The 21530-nt window shown below is 31.5% G+C and overlaps 1 protein-coding gene and 2 long non-coding RNA genes across 4 annotated transcripts; all 3 read left to right on the top strand.

Moving 5' to 3' along the window:
* The first annotated feature begins 2242 nt into the window (after nucleotides 1–2242).
* On the top strand, nucleotides 2243–4326 carry LOC145790898 (uncharacterized). The gene is made up of 2 exons (XR_014330263.1): nucleotides 2243–3695; nucleotides 3881–4326. It is a non-coding gene; the product is annotated as an uncharacterized LOC145790898 (long non-coding RNA).
* Nucleotides 4327–6138: 1812 nt separating this feature from the next.
* Nucleotides 6139–8591, top strand: LOC145790228 (uncharacterized). 2 transcript variants are annotated; one of them, XR_014328904.1, is made up of 5 exons: nucleotides 6139–6407; nucleotides 6577–6728; nucleotides 7358–7458; nucleotides 8296–8341; nucleotides 8427–8591. It is a non-coding gene; the product is annotated as an uncharacterized LOC145790228 (long non-coding RNA). The 2 variants fall into 2 exon arrangements; XR_014328903.1 differs by having other exon boundaries at nucleotides 6139–6728.
* Nucleotides 8592–16229: 7638 nt separating this feature from the next.
* On the top strand, nucleotides 16230–18080 carry LOC114298440 (putative disease resistance RPP13-like protein 3). The gene is made up of 2 exons (XM_028243011.2): nucleotides 16230–16666; nucleotides 16748–18080. The coding sequence occupies exons 1-2, from the start codon at nucleotides 16230–16232 to the stop codon at nucleotides 18078–18080; spliced, it is 1770 nt and encodes a 589-aa protein (XP_028098812.2).
* The last annotated feature ends 3450 nt before the right edge of the window (nucleotides 18081–21530 follow it).

Genomic DNA, 21530 nt, shown 5'->3' with positions numbered 1-21530 from the left:
ATTTATATTTCGTTATGTATGGGCAAGAAACTAAATGCCACTGTATCTCGAGAAACTATCCATTCGTCTCGGTGCGGTTGGAACTACTTGTCTTGTCCCGTAACAAGAATTAAATGTATTTTTGTTTGTGTCTGGTGGACACGTGGGTGTTAAATCTTATACTCATACCAGTATACCTGTATGCTGACCCATTTTGTCTCTTGAGAACTCGGGTGCGTTTTGTTTGAGCGCAGCCAAGCTCCTTTTGCAGGATTAGTTGAGGCTATGGTGGTGACAAGAAATAATTATGATCGTAAGACATGTCATTTGGATTTCTTTTGTTTTCTTGAGCTTAGGATTGATATTAGTTTATGTATTTATTATTTTTTTTTACGACTTTAGTATTGGGATAATTTGGCATGGTTTGTAACCGTAAATTATTTAAGTTATTTTGACTACATATTGTTACTTTAATGTTGGAGGTATTGGTTAGTTATGAAATTATGACGAATGGTTTGGTTGGCGTTTAGTTTTTTTTGTTTTACCCTTAGGATTTGGATAACGAAATATTGATTGGGATTTAATCCTAATTTAATAGTTAATTGTCCGAATTTTGGGGCGTGACAAATAGGCAACACCCCCATGGGTTGAGATACACGATTTCTCTCTATGAATTTGTCTATTAAATATTTTGATAATATTGAAGGACTAACTTAGATGTTGGAGGATCCCCGACTGTAGATGTCAGTGTTCTGTCTTGTAGATGGTAATCGCGTGATAGTTCAAGGCATCTTCTCATTGGATTTTTTCATCATTTTTGAATTGTGACTGATTTTTTTGACAACTTTTCTATTTTGTTGTTTATATTTGGTGTTAGATTTTTTGTTTAGTTCTTTGGGACTTTATTGTTGTTCTTTTCATGTATGTTATTTTTTATCTTAATATGATTGCGTTTAACTTCTTCTTTTCTTTTCTTTTTCTTTTTTTTTTTTAAATGTACCACCCATTTGTGACTAGAGATGGTTTATTTTTAAAAATATATTTATATTTATTTTTTAAAATAAATTAAAAAATTATAATTATTAAATAAATTTAATATTTTTCATAAATAATATATATGAAAGAATTTATAAAATAAACCACTGAAATCATCAGAACCAAACTTAAATTTGAGAGAAGTTAAAAAGCAGTGGATGATATGAAAGTAAAGCACTAGCAGGTAAGGGTAGGCATTGGCGCGTTGGTCCGCTTAGTCCACTCACCCCAGCTTTATTTTTGTAGTGTTTGGTAATTTTATTTTGGTCCATAAAGTTGGGCTAGGTTGGTTTTTTTAACCTGATTAATTAATGGTTTGGATTTGGAAAATCTCAGTCTGGCCTTGCCCAACCCGACCCGGCCCACACATATTTAATTTATTTAATATATTAAAAATATATATCATATATATTTTATTTTATTTTTTTGTTCTTTTTTGGGTTCAATTTCACAGTTTTTGCTGTTTATAGATCCAACTTGTTTTCAACATAAACATAGTTTTACCCAAGTTTCTTCTCATGCTCAGTTGATTTGCTGTTACTTCATTGATTTCATCTCTTTTCCAATTAGTGACTCTTTCCCCTATGGCAGTGGAGCTCTAATAAGTCTATTGGTTTTCAAAGGTTTTTTGATCAAGGGTTTGTGGCAATTTAATAAGAAGCAAGGTCTGTAATTTTTTGATCAAGGGTTTGTGGCAATTTAATAAGAAGCAAGGTCTGTAATTTTTTTATTACTATGTCATTTTTATGATTTCTGACTCAAGTACATTGTAATTCTTTGTGTTCCATTGTTTGTTGATTTGCTTATGACTATTGCTATAATACCCAACAAATAATACCCATGCACTCAATTGTTTGTTGGAATGGTGAAACTTGAATTTTGTAAAATTTTGTGAAAATTTTGAGTTACAGGACTGATCTTTTTGTTCTACATAATATCTAGGAAGGTCTGTAAAGACCCAAAAAATAAATAAATAAAAATAAATAAAATAAAATAAAATATGATGGTGATTGTTTGGCGTGCATAGTCAGGATATTGTTTTGGGGTGGTGGATAATTATTTTTTTTTAGGAAGGAATAAAATATGATTCACTACTAAGCCGATGCTTTAATAATTTCTCAACATCATAATGTTGAGTTAGTGGCACCGAAAAGCAGCACGTGGAGGATTTGGTTTTACAAAAGAGAGAAGTGAGTGGTGGAGTGGGGCAAAAAGGTGTAGAGAATAATTCATTTAAGAGAGAGAGAGAGAGAGAGAGAGGGAGTAATGACATCAAACCATAAATTCCTTTCTTTTTATATAGATTCCAAACAGTGATTCTCATTGCCTACCCATATACATTTGTACATATCTATCTCATTGTTGATTCGATATATCGATTTACTCAGTGATCTGAGGAAGATGTCGAAGCCACCTCAGATCGCCATTCTTGGCGCTGGTATTTTCGTCAGAACTCAATACATCCCAAGATTAACTGAGATCTCTGACCTTCTTGTTCTCAAAGCAATTTGGAGCCGTACTGAGGAATCGACTAGAGGTGCTGTTGAAATTGCCGCAAGTGTTTCCCAGAAGTGGAATATAAGTGGGGTGACACGGGTCTTGATGAGATTGTTCAGAACACTTCCATCGTTGCAGTTGCAGTGGTTCTTGCTGGACAAACTCAGGGATTATTGGTTACTGCTGTTCTTCAACACTCTCTCTCTCATCCGTGGCTAAAACGTCCACAGATGCCACCATACACACGGCTCCTCCAACCATGACGATGCTGGGTTTTTGGAGTGCATCCATGAAATCGCAGCCGCACTGGCCTTTGCGAGAATTAACGGCGACTCTGTTTACCGTGTCGACACGACGGCTCGACTCGCCCAATGGCGGATCGAAAATTTGGTTTCTTGTACTTACCGTAAATCCGATCCTTTCACGATCGGAAAGTAGAATTGGCATGTAACTGTGGAGTAGTATCGAATGTTGTTCATCTGAAGTTTTGCACAAGGACGCAGCTATTATTATCATTAAGGGTGTTCTTGATGCTGAGAAATCTCACTTCGATGAGCTTCACTGACCAACACAACCTCTCGGGCGCCAAATTATCAATTTACCATAGCTTAGCAACAAATAGGCCCTTTGTAGGCAATATTAGCCCCGTTTGGCAGAGCGGTGGGAAAATGATAATTTATAACCTAACAGCTTATAACATATAACTGTGAACATAAGTTGATTTTTTATTTATAAATTAAGCTTCTCCTCCCTCACTCAAAGAATAAGTTGATTTTTGACTTACAAAAAGTTATAAGCTGTATTGTTAAGCTGAACCAAACACATCAAAATAATTTAAATTAAGTTAAAAGCTAAAATAAGTTAGAAATAATCTTTACCAAACAGGCCAATTGTTATTGATTATCCTTATGTGGATGTACCTCAGCAGATATTCAAGCTTTGACATCATTTAAGAAATTATACCCTAGGCATCGGAGAGAGAGGAGATAGAAAAGTGTATTGAAAGAGCTGCTATATTCATTAAAAAGATACCAGCACCAAATGGATCATGGTATGGCTCTTGGGGAGTTTGCTTCACCTAGGGCGCATGGTTTGGGAAAAAGGGGTTGGTCGCTGCTGGAAGAACTACCACAACAATTTGAGAGCATCCAAGTCTTTCCAACTTTGTTATCATCTAGTTTTAGGTCAAGTTTGGCATGATTGAAAAAAGATAAAAAGTCAAAAAGTCACTATCCTATTTAAGTCACATCATCTTAATTAAGTCACATCACCTCTCTAATACATCACTTCAAATCCAACCCAAACCCAACCCATATTTCATAAAAAGTCAAAAAGTGCACTTATTTAGTCTTTCCAAACTAGGCCTTAGTACAAATTCACCCCTAGTTCTTGAGGCCAAAAGCTAGGCACGCTGAGGACAATGTTTTGATCATATTGGATCGCATTTTCGTACTGTTGAGTTTTGGGTATTTTTCCATTCTCTTCTTTTAACTCGAGGTAAGGATTTTCTTTGAGTTATATATATATTTTTGTAAAATTTAAATAATTTTCAAAATCATCATTTGATTTGTTATTTTTTTTTTTAAATGGATTTTTTGTTGATTCAAAAAGAGGAGTGATTTTGACAGTGGGTTTACTTTCTTGTTTTCTTTTAAAATAGAAATTGAGGGTTTTGGACTATGTTGGTAAAAAAAAGATGTTTTTGGTGAGATCTTCTCGAATATTTGAAAATGGTTGGTTTTGGTGAGAAAATCTAAAAATTGGGGATTGTAAAAGAGATTGAAAATCCATGGATAAAATTGTTATATTTATTTTTGTGTGCCAAAATAAATGATGTTTAGAAAACTTATTATTTATATTTGTATAAATGATTAATTTTGTGGATTATGAGAATTGCTATTTATTTTAGAAATGATTATTCAGAATATTGATATAGTCTTGAAATGACTAAATTGTTGAGAATACTTGAGAAGAGGAAATTGTGTTTATTCCTTGGATGATGAATTGGAATAAAAGTAATTGTGTTCAACTTGTGAAATTGGCATATCATTTCATTTCATTACAGTAGACTTTGAAGGTTGATTTGAAAACGTGCATTGAGAAAAGAATATTGAGAAATAAGTTTTTAAGAAATGGTTTTGGGGTAAATATGTTGGTAAGTCTTGATAGGTGGTGTAGATGATATTGAATAAGTTGGCCAGCGGGTCCGGGGTGAAAGACCGAAAAATCCGTGTAGATAGGTGTCGAGCCTTCCGGTTAATACCGGTAAAAATGACAATTTGGTAGTACTCGTATAGTCTACTTGCAGACACCAGCCTAGGGATTATCAGAGATGTATTTACTGCTCTTGAAATAAATTGTTAAGTTTTGAATAATTGAAATTGTATGACATCATTGAGCGTGATGGTTTTTGAATAAATGAAGGTGTGTTTTACGTTCAAAAAGGGCATAGCATGGCATGTGCATTTCATCTCTTGAGACTTATATAAAATGTATATACTTTGTTAAGGATTTCTTACTGGACTTTATGTTCACCTTACAGGATTTTTGTGCAGGAAAAGATGTGGTGTTTCCGCCTAACTAAAGGCGTGGAAGTGTGTGCAGAGAGCATATTGTGCTCATTTATTGTGACTCTGATTGTAAACCAAGGGCTTTGTATGTATGGGTTTGAATAACCGTTTTGTGTAACCAAGCTCAAGCCTTGAAAACTTGTAAACCCATGAAAATATTTATTTATTTTATGTTATTTTGATTTGAAGTAAATGTATCATCATTTGGGCATGAAAATTGGGGTGTGACAAGGTCCCTCTTTTTTCATCTTTTCTTTTTATTTTTCTATATCAATTGTACATTTAATAAGACTTTCTTCCTCATAATACTTCCTAAAGGCATTTAATCAATGATGATGATTTTTTTTTTTATTTTGAATATGATGTCTTCATTTTGCAATATTGATATATTTTTCCTCATTTGCTCTTAAATCCTATGTAATTCATGAAGATATTCTTTTTAATTTTCATCCCACTTTGTCAAGAAAAATGGTGGCATCTCCAAAATGATAAAACTGATAATTAAAACAAAATCACTTATTAAACTTACAAAAATGACTTTATCTAGGTAGTGCTACAGAAAAGAATAATCATTTATGCTATAAAAGAACTCAATTCATGATCCACATAGTTTTAATGTGATGCCTAATACCTACCATCATATAACAATTCTTGTGTGTGCCTTAAGAATAAATGTCTGTGTGACACACAATGAACATAGGTGTTTCCTACTTAGTTTTAATATAATATAAAAATAGGAATTTTGCTTGGATTCTTTGAACTGACTATGTACACCCAAGAATATGTCCTCCTTTCTTAAGCATGCCTAATAAATATATATTGGATGGACATTTTGCAAACATCCATGCCCATATATGTCTTGTCCAACATGGGTGCCTTTGTTTATTTCCAAGATGTGTATCATGTAATGTATTACAAGCAGTGGTTTTTTATTTTTATATGTAATGATGTAGTGCTACTGTATTTCTAAGAATAGGTATTATTAATTATATGCAATGATTTTTTTCCTCTTTTTTCTTTAATGCTACAAGTTCTGGAGAGATACATGCAGTCAATGTCAAGGAAATGATATTCATAATGATCTATGTCTCTTTCGATATGATTATCGACGCCTATCTACTTGGTAACATGGCAGCATTGATTGTGAAAGGATCAAAAACAGAAAGGTTTAGGGACAAAATGGCAGATTTTATTAAATATATGAATACACACAAACTTGGAAAGCCTTTAAGTAATGAGATCAAAGACCATGTGAGGCTACAATATGAGAACAGATACACAGAAGCTGCTGCTCTTCATGATATTCCAATCTCCATTCGAGCTAAGGTACTGTAAAATGATAAAAATCTTAACATGTCACATTTATATTATGTTCAATAGCCCATGTTGAAACCTAAAAATAAAAAATAAAACTTAAAAAATAGTTATATGCTGATTTAGTGCTTTAAAATAGTTGATCAGTCTCTTGCATTTTGTTGGAAATGTGTACCTGCAGTTTGCTTTGTCACTCAAAAAAGAATCGTACGTTGTAGATTGTTTTGCCCCATGAACTGTTTCTTCTATGAAGATTTCACAAAAGTTATATGAGCCATATGTTAAAGAGGTTCCACTTTTCAATGGGTGCTCTTCAGATTCGTCAAACAGATTGTAAGTCTTCTTGTTACTAGTAAACAGATGCTAAGATCATACCTGCATTAATTTTACAAAGTCATGCGACATTTATTGGCTTAATTATCTTTACAAGGTAAATATTTACTGCTAGGGAGGTTAATGATCTAGCAACTCCTGATCCTATACAACTTTCAACTTATTTAAGAGCATCAGCTTACTAATGTCTAGCCATCTTCAATGCATCTTTCATAGGATTTTTGGAGTAACTTGAATATTGTCTATTGCATTTCCATACTTGTTCTGTCTTTCAATATTATCTATATTATTTTAATAATTACTGGTTTCTTGGTATTCCTTTTAAAAATGCCTCCTCTGAAGTGCCATTTTTTTCGTTAATTTGTTGCTTTTGTTGTCTACTGTCATAATTTAATGTCATGTTCATTTCTACTGGAACATTACAGATTTGATAAGATTTGGAGCCTAATATCATATTAATTTATTATAGTAGTCGGCCTTACCTTTATTAGCATGCTTCATTAGTTCACAAGTAGTAATGACATTAACAGGTTGTGGCCCTATTGAAAATGACAACCAGGGCTGTGTTAAATGACTAATATTTCATGTATTGCTCCTGTTTGTTTTGTTCTTACTTTTGGTTGGTATAGGCACCGATCTTGGAGCTGCCATGGTAAATCTGGAAACTGGTGTGCAATCATGGGTGTTTCGTTGTAAAAATAACATTTTGTCACTACAACTTGATCATTCGGTAACTATCCACATTTAAGATTCCATATAAATGTTTCTAAATTGTCTATTTTCAAGTCTACTTCCTTTTTTTTTTGGATTACTAAGTGGATCACTCTTTCTTTTTTTTTGGCTCTGTCTAGTAAAGAACTCTGAGGTTACACAAACTTCATATTAAAGTATTTGCAACACATTAACCTAAAGAAAACTTGACATAAAACTTACTTGACTAAAATCTTAATTCCATTAGGTTCCATGTGGCACCAATATGTAATTCAGAATTTGCACATCAACAGTTAACAGGCTTTGCATAATCAAGTCAACAACTTTTTCCTTGGTAGATATTGACCTCATCTCAAGATTTATAAATGGCATTACTGTACTTTCATATATTATCATTACATTTTTTATTTGATAATTTTTTATCTATTATCATTACATGACCTTTGTGTGTGGTTAACTGATTATCACTATATGATTTCAATGTAACAAACTCATCTCTTGTTATAGGAACGGATTGTTTTATGTGGTTTAAGAAATGGAACAATTTGTTTTCTGCATGTTCATGTCTTGGAATAATTATCAATCTTTAAATAAAGATGACAACTCTCTTCTGGCTATGAATTTGTTTTCTGGATGTTCATGTATGATGATGAGTTAACTGCTGAAATCTTTTAACACGTGAGTTTTCCTATATTCAAGGGCATGGATAAAATGTTTGCATAACCCTATTCCTTCTCTTGAGCATTGTTGCCCTGTAGTCATAGTTCATATTCACCTATCTTAAGATATTTGGTCCATTTTTTCCATGAGAATTGATTATTCAATCAAAGTGGTTATTCTTTTTCTGTTGATGCAGGAGATGAAGAGTCAGTGTGATGAGAAAAAGTCCGACTGTATCTTTTGTAAGACTAGAATAGTCTCTATAAGTAGTTAGTTTATTCATATGCTTCTGCGATTTTTGAATTAATTTGTGTTTTCATTTTTCAGGTCAGAAATTTCTTGGAGAGATGCAAAATATGGTCAAAGAATTAAAGAACTTAGATTTCTAAGTTTTTTCATTTTTTAATATATGTAAGCACAAGTAAATTTTTTTTATTTAATTCCTTTGGATATACTTTTGAACATTTAATTTTCATTTATGAAATATATAACGTTATTTCATTCAATATGTGGTTATGATTCAAAGTATAGTATATAGTGTGTATAAAATAATAATATTGATTATTTTTTAAATATGTCGAACTCTTTTTTTATCACAGATTTTATTAGTTATTAATCACACTTAAAAGATGTGATAAATGTTGTTAATCACACTTAAAAGATGTGATCTAAATATTTTTAATCACCCTTAAAATGTATGATCTAAATGTTACTAATCACACTTAATCTAAATATTTTTAATCACACTTAAAATGTGTGATCTAAATGTCATTAATCACACTTAAAAGGTGTGATCTAAATGTTATTAATCACACTTAAAAGATGTGATCTAAATTTTTTAATCACACTTAAAAGGTGTGATCTAAATGTTATTAAGCACACTTAAAAAGTGTGATTAAAAATAACCCTTTTTAATCACACTCCCAAATATCACACTTTAATAAAATTTAAAATGTGTGATTAAATAATATACATCACACAAAAAAAGTGTGATCTTTATCAGTTTTTATAGTAATGTTTGTTGGAATTTGAACGGATATATATTAACTTTAAGAACACACACAATATATATATATATATATATATATATATATCTATATATTACACTAACTGTCAGGTAATACATTTTGTTCTTTTACTTTGCGGATCCTTATGCAATGCAAAACTCTTTAACTTTGTGAACTTTATTTTTCGTTTTTCTATTTCAAGAAAAATAAGTCTACAAAGTGAGTTTGTATATCATTTTCCTTCTACAAATGTTATTGTTGAACTTTGTTTGGTTTAAAAAACTTTGTAATGTTTTAATTAATATGGCATTGAATCTTTATAATAGCTAGTTGCTTTATAAGCCTTTGTTTGTTTATAAAAAATTATTTAGTTTTTTTTTTAATAGCTTATGTATATGGTCCGATAGACATGTTTGAGAATTGAAATTTATTTAGGATTGGGCTTGCGATGATTATATAGGCCCAATGTTTGGGCCGAGCAAAATTAAATAAACACAAAATCCTTTATTAAGTAGTGTTAGGCCAGCCCAACCCAGTAAATGACCACCATTACTGGCTGCCATTGATTGTCATTTTATTGCTATTTGAAAATACATAGGAAAATTTATAATTCAGTGATCTCTTCCTAAAATATTTACAGATTTATAAAAAAAAATGATTTTAATTATGAAATTAATAAAGTATACCATTGGTTTGAATTTTTTTTTTTTTACAAACTTCTATTGAATTTCAATTTCTCCAAATTCATAATACATGTCAATTTATTATAGGCTTGCTAATCAATATGCGAGCAATTCCCTACACTATCCCTCCATAACTCTTAGGTCATATTTGATTGGGATTTTAGGATGAGGATTGGATTATCAATTTGTGAGACTCATGGAACCCATGTTTGTGTAAAATAAAATGAAATGGATTTATCAATCTCATAAGAGTATGAATCACTTCTCAAGGCGGGACTAACATTCTCATAGAAGGGTTCAGATTGTTATTCTCCTCACACAAGTTGATAGTTAAAATATCCATATTGCTTGTCCTCTACTTTACAAAATCAACAAAATTATATTATATGTGAGGATTTTTAGGTAATTTTATATATTTAATTTTAACTAACTAATACAATTGCATTAGTTTACAAACAAACACATTTTATTTTACATCTCTAACCTAATATAACTACACTAATAATCTCATCAATCAATCTCACCGTACTAATAATCCCATCCAACCTAATTCGTCAAACAAACAAGGCTTAAGGTTTTTATTTTGTGTGTTTCGTAAGGCACTACAACAGTTATCTGAACTTTTATTTCGTAAACCTCAAAGGAAAGAAGATATATGAAAAAGATTAGTTTAACTAGATATCCATAAACATATTAATTTATTGTATTTCATTTTATAAAATAAATAGTTTTAGTTTAAATTAAATTTATCATCAAATTTATAAAACTAAACATAATTAATTAGTGTGTTTATCAATTTTCGATCAAGTTAATTTTTTATGTATATATTTTTCTTTTCAAGGTCTATGAGATGAAAAGTTCAGATCATTGTTGCGAAAGCCCCACAGGACCTACAAAAACAAGCCTTGCGGGTTATGGAGAAAAAAGAATCTTAAAGGGAACTATTTATAGTCATTAGGAATAGTTTGATTAGTCAAAATTTCAACATCTCACTAAAAATTACCAGTTGAAATCTCCCCACTTATTTATGAAATTTAGATTAGATTTCATCAGAAAAAAATAAAATTTCTTATCTTTCCTCAATACAATAAAATTGTTAATTAACTTAATAAATAATTAAGGAAATGATCATTTGTTACACGATTAAAAATTTTAAAACCACATGGGGCCATTTATATTTTGAGCAAATCTTAGTGTGAACAGTTTCATGTAACTCATTTATTTTAAAACAAAACACCTTCAAAGATAATATTTATTTAATTATATTTTTAGCTCATAAAACATGAGTTCTGTATCATTTTAATTTTTAATTTTTAATATTTTTTTTGTGTCAAAGATAACGTATTAGCATAATTAGATTACAATTGAATAGAGTTTTATACATTCGAACCCTTAAATGCTCACTCACCCCATCTTATGATCCGGCTATTAGGCCACACCCCAAAGGTTTTTTACTTTCAATATTTAAACTGTGTTAAAAATATTATAATTTAATTCTCAACAGTTAAATTGCGTGAATTTAATGTTTAATATATATAAATTATTTCAATTTAATCTCTTATTTTAAAAATGTTAATTGACGCACTATAAATATTGAGAATCTTTCCTGACTCTATAGGCCCATGTATGTGTCCTTTGCATACAATAATTGTCCATAAACTTTTGTAGCCACAAACTATTTTTCCTTTCTTTTAACTTTTCTTTTCATATGGGTGCACCCCCAACATTTTTGTGATGCAATAAATTAATAAATTTTATAAATCTTTTTACTTGCATGAAGTATTCTTATTAAATTCCATTTTAAGTACGCATTTATGTGCCACACCAATAAATAAAATATAAGATAAATATATTTAGAGAAAATATCATTTTGTTCACTAAGTTATTACTCAATAATCAATTCAACCCTTTTTTAATAATACCAATTTTATATCTAAATTATTTGATTTTGCATCAATTTTACCCCACCGTCAATTGTCGTTAGTGATCAAACGGAAGTTGCTGATGTGACACCTAAACTTCATTTGAAATTTTGTTTTACCCCCAAACTATTCCCACAATGTCAATTAGACCCTTAAATAAAATGAAGTTCGGGGGTGTAATTGATAATCTAGAGATAGTTTGGGGTAAAATAAAATTTCAAACAAATATTTAGTGTCACGTTAGCACTTCTGTTTGATTATAAATGGTAGCTAACGATAGAGGTAAAATTGATTCAAAATCAAATTGTTTAGGTGTAAAATTGATATTTTTAAAAGAATAGGGGTTAAATTAATTTTTAAAATGATACTTGAGGCAGTAAAATGATATTTCCTTATATATTTATCATTCTTGAAGCACGAGATTTATGTTACTTTAGTTCTTTAAATTTTAATTTTTTCAATTTTGTCTTTGAATTTTTTAATTTGAATAAAATAGGTCCAATTTCAAACTATCACTTAAATAGTTATCAAAACAATTATAAATTTCAACTATGATTTCAAATTATATGTTTTGTGTAATATTAATTCCGTCTATCAATATTATAAAATTATATTTTATTTTCGTCATTAATATTTCAAGATGAAATTGTCAAAATTAATAACTTTAAAAACCAAAGTACATTTTATTATCATTTTATTAACTTTAGACGAAATTGGATCCAAGTAACTCAAAGTAAAAAAAAAAAAATTAAATACAAAATTAACAAAATTAAAACTTTAAAGTATTATAAATACATATTTAAAAAGATATAGAAATGTTATTAATTTATATCACATTTGTTCTTTTCCTTTTTCATGGCCCACTGAAGTGACAAAAAAAGCCTTATCATCAAACTTTTTCTTGGTTTCACAATGACCATTTACTTCTCTTTATTGACCACACTCACATGTTGTCACAGTGTCATTCGGGAAACTTTGTGCGGTCAAGGATATCGACGCTGGGATTGGATCACATCGGCAATGACAAAGATGCCCTTCAACAAGTTCTTTAGGTCATGTTTGATTCACAAAATTAATAATGAAAGATTAATAATTCTATTAAATTAGTGTAGTATTCACTATCCAATTGAAATAATATCTATTGGATTAATAATCCCACCTCTATCCCATTACTAATAATCTTACAAATTTATTAGATTAATTATTTATTGAATTAATAATCCTAAACCAGATTAATTATTTATTGAATTAATAATCCTAAACCAAAATGTTAAAACAAACATAGGATAATTAGGTCCACGGATTAATAATTTCAATCTCATACTCTAATCCATCCAATCAAACATGCCCTTAAAGTCCCTTGCTATTGTTTAAAAGAAACCATCCGTAAGGTATTGGCTTAAAACTTAAATTAAATCTCTCTTCTTTTTCAATCAAAGAAGTTCTTTGTTGTTCGAAGTAATTAAGCCCCTTACATTTTCCACCTTCTTGAGATCAAACCACCCAAATTCAATACGTATACAGAGTGTACAAAAGAACATAATTGCCAAGGATGGTTGATGCTGTTGTCTCTTCCGAAGTACGGAGACTTGGTGGTCTTCTCATTGATCAAGTAATTTTTTTGCAAAGAGTGAGAGATGAAGTCAACTATCTGAGAACCAAATTGGAATACATGTGTTTCTTGAAAGATGCAGAAGAAAAACAAGATCAAGACAGTAGGATACGCAAATGGGTATCCGATATTAGAGATGCTGCTTACGAAGCCGAGGATATTATGTTAGATAATGTCTCAATGGGACCACATAATTAAATGTGGTGTTATCATTTATAAGAAGCTTACAATTTAAGTGATTCAATTTAGTTAATAGGCTTAAGGGTATATGTGTTATGGACCTAATGTGTAGATACTAGTTGTATAATTTCTATTTCTATGAGGGGCAGAAATAGAAATTAAAACATTTTGGTTAAAGTTGGTTTTCATGCCTTTTGAACTTCCACAACTTTTCAGTTTTGAAAACCAATAAATAGTAATTAAAACCAATAATGGTTAAAGTTGGTTTTCATGCCTTTTGAACTTCCACAATCTTTCAGTTTTGAAACCCAATTACAACCTTTAAAAGGTTATGGTCCCTATTCCTTCCCAAGTGAAGAAAGGTCTGTTTTCTAAATCCTCTCAAGGAAAAACATAAGGCACCAAAGGGGAAAGGATTAGAAGGCAATAACATAATCAATAACAAAGAGTTCATTGATAATCACGCTTCCGTTTAACCGTTCATCAATGGATTCAGGTATGTCATTTTGTCTTGATTTCTTGATAATACACATGGTAAATGATCCAAAGTGTAAGGTTTATGTTCTGAAATTTATGTTAACAATTGGTATCAGAGCCAGCATATCATGTGTCTTATTAGAATTGATATGCTTTATTCATTCTATTTAGTTTCCTGGAATCAGATTCTGAATTTTCTTATGGATGTAAATTCTATTTTTTCCTGTTTTGTTATGTAAAAATGGCAATCTGTTTTCTGGAATTGTAAAATGATTCGGTGGGCAGTTTTTTTTGGACCCGTCAATTCTATTTATATATGTATATATATAATTGGAATTGCTGCAGATTATATAACATATACGGGGTCACAAATTTAGAAATCTTTAAATTTAATGTAATTTCATACAGCGTCTACAGAAATTTAATTTTCTAACATTCTCAATATAAGTCAATTCAAACAAGATGTCACAAAAGTGATCTCTCTTGTCTAGATTGTTTTATATGGAATGTTTTGAAGTTCATGTCTGTGTATCTCATGCGGGTATTTATCGGTCCAAAGACATGATTAAGACTTGGCAGAATTACACACACATTTTGTGGTGATAAACATGTGCCAATTGTCAAGAAAACCTAATGTGAATAATAAATCCATCAAAAGATAGATTTCTTATTTGACATAACTTATTGTCAATGTTTGATCATTACAATAAGAATACCACTTACAGTTAATATCACTACCCAAAGGCTTGGTATTAATGTTGTGCTAGGTATCTTGAGATGTTGTCATTAAATTAATTTATTTAGAGATTATCTATTTGGTAACTTAATATCAAAGCATATTGATATCAAGTTCCTAGTTGTAAAAGAAAGAGTGCAGAGTGGACAGATTTCCATAAAGCACATTGGGACAAACTCCATGATAGCGGATCCACTTACGAAGGGACTACCACCCAAGGTCTTTCATGAGCACACTGCTCAGATGGGTGTTGTTCTATTTGAGAACATTCTGGTTTAGTGGGAGTTTGTATTTATATTACTGCTTTATGTCAGCCTTGAGTTCTATCTATGTAATTAGATTAATTTCTGCAGAAATGAAATATTCAGTTTATTACGCTCTGTTACGTATTGTGAAGTATTGATCTCAATAAAGTGAAGTAGGACCAGTTGGAAATAGGCATGTATGGATCACATCACATGTAATTTCCATTCTACGCATCCATGATTGATCTATGTCATTTAGCTGTATTAGTATACGTGACCATTGGTGGGTCGAGTTACGATTGATGTAACGAAGACCGCTTTGATCCTATATTAATATAGTTAATGGACAAGATTGTTTGGATACCCTCAAGTTATGATAACAAATTTCTGAGCTCACTAAAGTTAAGCACATTTTTCAGGATACATATGTGGTCCAGTGGGAGATTGTTAGATAATGTCTCAATGGGACCACATAATTAAATGTGGTGTTATCATTTATAAGAAGCTTACAATTTAAGTGATTCAATTTAGTTAATAGGCTTAAGAGTATATGTGTTATGGACCTAATGTGTAGATACTAGTTGTATAATTTCTATTTCTATGAGGGGCAGAAATAGAAATTAAAACATTTTGGTTAAAGTTGGTTTTCATGCCTTTTGAACTTCCACAACCTTTCAGTTTTGAAAACCAATAAATAGTAATTAAAACCAATAATGGTTAAAGTTGGTTTTCATGCCTTTTGAACTTCCACAACCTTTCAGTTTTAAAAACCAATTACAACCTTTAAAAGGTTATGGTCCCTATTCCTTCCCAAGTGAAGAAAGGTCTGTTTTCTAAATCCTCTCAAGGAAAAACATAAGGCACCAAAGGGGAAAGGATTAGAAGGCAATAACATAATCAATAACAAAGAGTTCATTGATAATCACGCTTCCGTTTAACCGTTTATCAATGGATTCAGGTATGTCATTTTGTCTTGATTTCTTGATAATACACATGGTAAATGATCCAAAATGTAAGGTTTATGTTCTGAAATTTATGTTTAACATATTATTGACAAGTTTATTCTCAAAGTTGAAGAATGAGGGATTCCCAAAAGGACAGGGTTCAAAGCTTGCCTCAGAAAGCACTTTTGCATCTACAAACAAGCAAACAAGTATGGGATAGGTAAGGAGATTCAAGAATGGAAGAATAGACTCGATGAAATCGATCGAAATCATGAAATTTTCAAGATTAGAAATATCGAAGCTGCTGGGGAGGGATCAAGTAGCATGAATGAGAGATTCAAGCAACTACGAAGGACAACACCTTATGAAGACGACCAACATGTTGTGGGCTTCACGAAGGATGTTGAGTTACTAACATCTAAACTTCTCCAAGAAACGCCCCATCAATGTGTGATTTCGATTGTGGGCATGGGCGGTTTGGGTAAGACGACCTTAGCTCGAAAACTTTACAACTCTAGCAGTGTTGGAGATAAATTTAAGCGTAAAGGTTGGGTTTCTGTATCCAAGGATTACAACATCCAGAATCTTCTTCGAAAAACAATAAAATCTTTCAAGATGCCAACCAGCAAAGATGAATTGGAGATGTTGGAAAAGATGGAAACAGAAGATTTGGAGTGCCGTTTACATGAGTTGTTGAAAGAAAGTCGATACCTGGTGGTGATTGACGATGTATGGGATACAGATGCTTGGGCAAGCTTGAGGTGAGCCCTCCCAGACAACAAGAAAGGAAGTACAGTAATTATCACCACTCGTATCAAACTTGTTGCCGAGAGTTCTGGTAGGAGAAAATATGTTCATGAGCTTCCATTTCTACAACCAGAAGAAAGTTGGGAATTATTTTGTAAGATAGTAGTGTTTCCGGACTATAATGGGGTCGATGATAAAACAAATCGTTGCCCTCCAAGCTTGGAGGAATTGGCAAGAGATTTGGTCAGAAAATGCCAGGGCTTACCCCTGGCCATAGTCGTCTTGGGTGGGCTATTGTCAAGAAAACATCTCAATGAGTGGCCCAAGTTGCAGGGCCGCTTCTGGAGGCATGTAAGCGGTGACGACTTTGAAAGCCATGACTCGGCTCATGTTAAACAAATATTGGCTTTAAGTTTCACCGATTTGCCTCATCACTTGAAGTTGTGCTTTCTTTACTTGGGGTTGTTCCCTGAAGATTTTGAAATTGAAGCAGACAGACTTACACGGTTATGGGTGGCAGAAGGTTTCATACAACAAGCACAAGGAGAAACTTTAGAGGAGACAGCTGCAGAATATCTAAATGAGCTGATTGATAGAAATTTGATTCAAGTAGCTAAAAGAACCTGGATGAGAATTAGAAGAAGCCGAGTTCATGATCTTCTTCGGGATTTAGCAATTGAAAAGTCTAAGGAGTTAAATTTCCTTCATATCTATGATGGAAATGTTTATTCCGCACCTTCTCCCTGCAAGCATCGAAGACTAGCTTCTCATAGCTATGGATTAAAAAGGTTTGCTTCCTTTGATCAGTCATCAAATTTGCATTTACGAACTCTTTTGTTCTTCAACTCGGAAAATGAATCTGCCGAAATAGGGGAGTTACAATTTCTGTACGAAAAATTGAGATTGTGGAGAGTGTTAGATCTTGAGGAAATTATATTCAATCATTCCCCAGAAACAGAGCATGGAAGCTTGGTTGATGCAATTGATAAATTGATTCACTTGAGGTACTTCAGGATAAGTGGCTTCAAAATGAACAAGATTCCACCATCCATAGGTAACTTGCAAACCCTACAAACCCTCGAATGTTCCGAATTTCGTACCTCAACTATGTTACCAGATGAGATATGCAATGCAAAGCAGTTGAGACATTTAAGTGGATGCTTCAAGTGGCCTTTCCGAGTGGAAAACCTAACAAACCTTCAAACTCTAAACTATATTGAGGTTGATGACCGGATGGAATTTAATCCATCAAGGGATTTAATCAATCTTCGTGAGCTTGTGGTAATATTTAATGGAAAAAGCAAGGGGTTCACTCTAGACTCTATTGGTAGATTAAGAAACCTTCAAACATTATATCTAGAGTTTAGGGACACTGTTTGGAATCCTACACTGCAACCACTTCTCACTGCCAGCACCTCCTTCAATTGAAGTTAGATGGAAGAATAGGAAAGCTACCAACAAAGATGCACGAATTCTTACCGAATCTCAAATACCTCTCCTTGGTTGGATGGAAAATGGAGGAAGATCCTATGCCGTTATTAGAGAAACTTCCAAAGTTGACAATTCTTGACTTGAATGGATTTTGGGGAAATAAATTTGCGTGCACTGCAGGAGGCTTTGCTCAACTCGAAATTCTAACTGTTTTCGGGGGTGATATGAAGGAGTTACAAGTGGATGAAGGAGGAATGCCTCTGCTTCGGGGTTTGTTCATCCCTATCAATCTTAGCATCCCAGAGAGATTAAGGTCCATCCCTATCCCCAAAAATTGGGGTTTGGTACGCGTTGATGAGTGGCCTTACTAACAAAGAAAACAAGTTACTGGTGAGTAATAGTTGTTGCCAGAAAATATATTGTAAATAAAAGGTTTCCTTTCTTATAGATCACTTTTCTATACGTTCTGGTTTAACTTAATAAAGCTTTTCAACTGGATAGGCTATAATAAAGTTTATTTGTTCCATGTATAATTAAATATATAGTGTGTATATATATATATATATATGTGTGTGTGTGTGTGGGTGTGTGTGTGTGGGTGTGTGTGTTTGTGTGCGTTTTCTTAAGGGAATGGCTTCCCTTTGGTCATCGGACTGGAGGGTACTATTGAGCCCGTAAAGGTCTATCACGGGTCCCGTTTCGATAATCCAAATCGTTCAATATGTAAAATTCATTGAGCAATATATGCCTTTAAAAAAATCACGTTGATCGAATATCGATAGTTATGTGATCAAATCAGTTTTGTATGGAAAAAAATGGACAATGAAAAATAAATAGCTGACAAAAATCTGATTTGATCACATAGCTTTCGATATCCGATCAACTTGATTTTTTTACATATAAATATTACTCAACAAATTCTACACATTGAACGGCTCGGATTATCAAAACAGGACCCGTGGTAAATCCCCACGGACCCAACAATACCCTCCAGTGGAGGAAAGCCATTCCCTTTTCTTAACAATGTATGTTTGGTAAACTAGCTAGGTGAGTAGAGAAATAACAAGATTCACTCTGAATTTAATTTTTTGCAAAATTGAGTTTCTTTTGGTTTTTTTAGGGAATTTTTTTAATATTTTTATCAATTTTTTTTACTTTTTCGTATTCTTGTATATTTATTGATTTTTTAAAATATTTTATTTACAAATATTTTACTTTTAAGGTACATCTAGGTTAGGTACATGTAAAAAGTAAAAAAAAAAAAAAGCTTAAAATATTAAAAGCATGTATTGAATTTTCTTTTTCTTTTCTTTTCCTTTTTTTTAATTTTATATATTTGGAATTTAGTGAATTTTTTACAAATATTATACTCTTTATTTGTATTTATATTAAGTGTATCTAAAAATTAAAAAAATTGCTTAAAATATTAAACAAATTCACTAAAAACATGAAAAATAAAAATTCAAATTTCAAAAAATTGAATTTAGAAAATTGGAACTAAAAAAGGTGATTATGATTTCTCTTCTAGTACTTTGGTGAGAAAAGAAAAGAAAAGAAAAATTAAATAATTATGATTTCTCATCATCGTATTTAGATAAACCAAAATAAAAGAGAATACATGTGTATTGAGGGCCAAAAATTAGATTCACTTTTTAGCTCTCTCATTTATTCTTTAATTATCAACTAATTATTTTGTTGACACATTATTCGTCTAGAAAGTGGGTTTAGAAAGAGAAAACACGTCTTTTTATTATCAATACTTTGTATCTAGATAGACAGTTTAAGTATTTTGATTGTTTTTTTATACAACTACTTTTGTTTTTCACCAAAATTGGTGAGAAACAAAACAAGAGTTTTAGGAGTTTTATTTTTATTTTTGTTTTTATTAAACTAATTCATATGTGGACTTGTTTTCAAAGAGCTTCTTTTCTTATTTGCCAAATGATGAATCCAAGCATTTAGTTCCTTGCTAGTTTAGCGAGTTAGACAAATGAAAAGGTTTCTCAAGAGAGATTATGATTCAATCATTCAATTATCTCAAAAATTATGCTCAGAAAATGGGATAATCTTGTTATAATATGAATTAGGTACGATTTAAATTAATATTGAAGAAATGTAAAAAGTAAGGCGGTAGTACTATATTTTAGATACATAGTTCCACCTTAACACATGTCCTACCTCAAGTGAGATAATCGATATATAGCAATTGACCCATCTCATGTGCGTCACTCGTGTGATAATTGATATTATTTTTGACATACATCTTTAAAAATTTTGTTTTCATTTTTTATTTTTTAACACATTTCTTACATCTTAGTTTTCTTTCTTTCTTTTTTTTCATTTTATTTATTTAACAGGAATGATAGTCGGAGGAAACAAATAAAGTGGTTGGTGATGCTTGTGTGCCTGTTGTGCTGTTGGAGACAAGAAGTTCTTTTTATTTGTTTATTTATTTTCCTTCTATTTGTTGTCATGTTGGTTGTATTTGGATTTCCAATGACTTCTCTTTTTATTATTTATGTATAAAAGACTATTGTCTGATTACATTCTACTATTGGCTATTACTTTTTTAATTGTGATGATATATATGGTTATGAACATCCATTCTATTGTCAAAATATATATTAACTATTTTAGTTGGCTTTTTAGTTGTTTGATTATTGTAACTTGTCTAAAAAAGTTATGTTTGAAATAATAGTTGATTTATTTTATTTTATTTTATTAAGTATTTGATTTAATGATTGTGAGAGAAAAAAATAAATAACTACAATTTGAATGTGACATTTTATCTTATTAACTATTTTAGCCTATTTTATCTTTATTAACTATTTTAACCAAAAAAATCCTCCCAACCCAGCTTCCCAAACACCCCTTATAGGGTGGTTAATAAGAAAGGCTATAAGGAGAGTCACTTGATGGTTGAGTTAAGCACTTCCACGAGCTCAAGGAGCACAAAGCCAAACAGAGCATGTTGCATAGAATTGGGTGGTTAATAAGAAATGCTATAAGGAGAGTCTAGTTGAACGGTTAAAACGTTGACATTTCAGTAGACTAAGGAAATATTGATCCAAAATCCACCACCACCACTACCAATAAGACCGCCATGGACACAAATGAAAGCCCTCTCTTTCATTACTGCTAAGTTTTGATGAAATTGAACTATAACCGATGATCAGAGTACTTAATTGTCAGTGAAGTGAGATGCACAATTCAAGTCAATATAATGGCGTCAAACCTACAATAGTAATCTAACTATATTAACTAGTATCATATCATGTGACACAAAATTTAAAAGAGAATTTCCCCTATTTTTCTCAATTATGGGGCTACATTTTGGACATTAAACTTGGTATTCACATCTCATTCATCTAATACTATGAAAATGCTTAGCCAAAAGATACACTAACATCACAATCTTATTTTTGATATTAAAAGTCAAACCAACTT

Source organism: Camellia sinensis, chromosome 5 (assembly GCF_055761805.1).
Source record: "Camellia sinensis isolate YWXY chromosome 5, ASM5576180v1, whole genome shotgun sequence".
Classification (NCBI taxonomy): Eukaryota; Viridiplantae; Streptophyta; class Magnoliopsida; order Ericales; family Theaceae; genus Camellia; species Camellia sinensis.
Note: the sequence above shows the minus strand (reverse complement) of the source record. Positions and strands in the feature narration are given on the sequence as shown.